The sequence below is a fragment of the Fonticula alba genome (genome assembly GCF_000388065.1).
Source record: "Fonticula alba strain ATCC 38817 unplaced genomic scaffold supercont2.8, whole genome shotgun sequence".
Classification (NCBI taxonomy): Eukaryota; order Rotosphaerida; family Fonticulaceae; genus Fonticula; species Fonticula alba.
The window spans coordinates 155,249-155,956 of NW_009242978.1; the positions used below are offsets into that span (position 1 = coordinate 155,249).

The following is a 708-nucleotide window of genomic DNA, read 5'->3' on the forward strand; positions in this document are numbered from 1 at the left end:
ATGCACATGCACATGCACACACACACACACACACACATACACATACACACATACACATATGCACATGCACATGCACGATGGATGCATAGGGCGCACGCGGGGAGGGGGCCAGAAGGGATCGTGTCTCTTACCCTGGCCTCCGGCGGCGACGCCTGCCAACAATACATCGGGCGCCAGGCGCAGGCTAGCTGCCACTGACCCCGGCGGAGGGGCGCCCGACCGGCAGCAAAAGACCTGGGCTCGTCCTGGACCGTGCTAAATGCGGCTAATGTCGGTGACACCCATTCTGTACATGCAGACGGCCGACGCCCGTGGAGATCCCTCGCGCCCGGGGAGCACACTTACGTCGAAAATGCGCCACTCCCGGTGTTAATCGATTGTGCGGGACCTTAATCGACATGCGCGGACCCTGCCTCCGGCGACGGAGCGCGCCAACCCCGGCGCCGGTGTCGTGTGCACGCGGCCGCCGCACGGCTGCGCCCGCCGGACGGCCCGCCCCCCCCCCCGTTCCTGGGCCGCGCATGCCCGGCATGCGACCCGGGGAGGGCCACCCTGCCCGGCCACCACCGGTTCCCAGGGCGTGTTCGCTGTCCGGGCCCGGCCCGGCGAACAGGTGTCGCGCTCCGGCCCGCGGGAGGGGTGGGAGAAAATGGCCATGCCGCGCGGGGCTTGCCGCACGAAAGCGCCCCAGGCGCACCGGCTGGCCCA

General features: G+C 68.9%; 1 protein-coding gene across 1 annotated transcript in view; it reads left to right on the forward strand.

The window, feature by feature from the left end:
• Positions 1–259: 259 nt before the first annotated feature.
• Positions 260–708, forward strand: part of H696_04710 (hypothetical protein) — a gene marked incomplete at both ends in the record, with an annotated part of 3,408 nt that continues 2,959 nt past the window's right edge. Inside the window, one exon of the mRNA XM_009498573.1 lies at positions 260–368. Within this exon, the coding sequence (XP_009496848.1) occupies positions 260–368 (109 nt within the window). The remainder of the gene's footprint in view (positions 369–708) is intronic.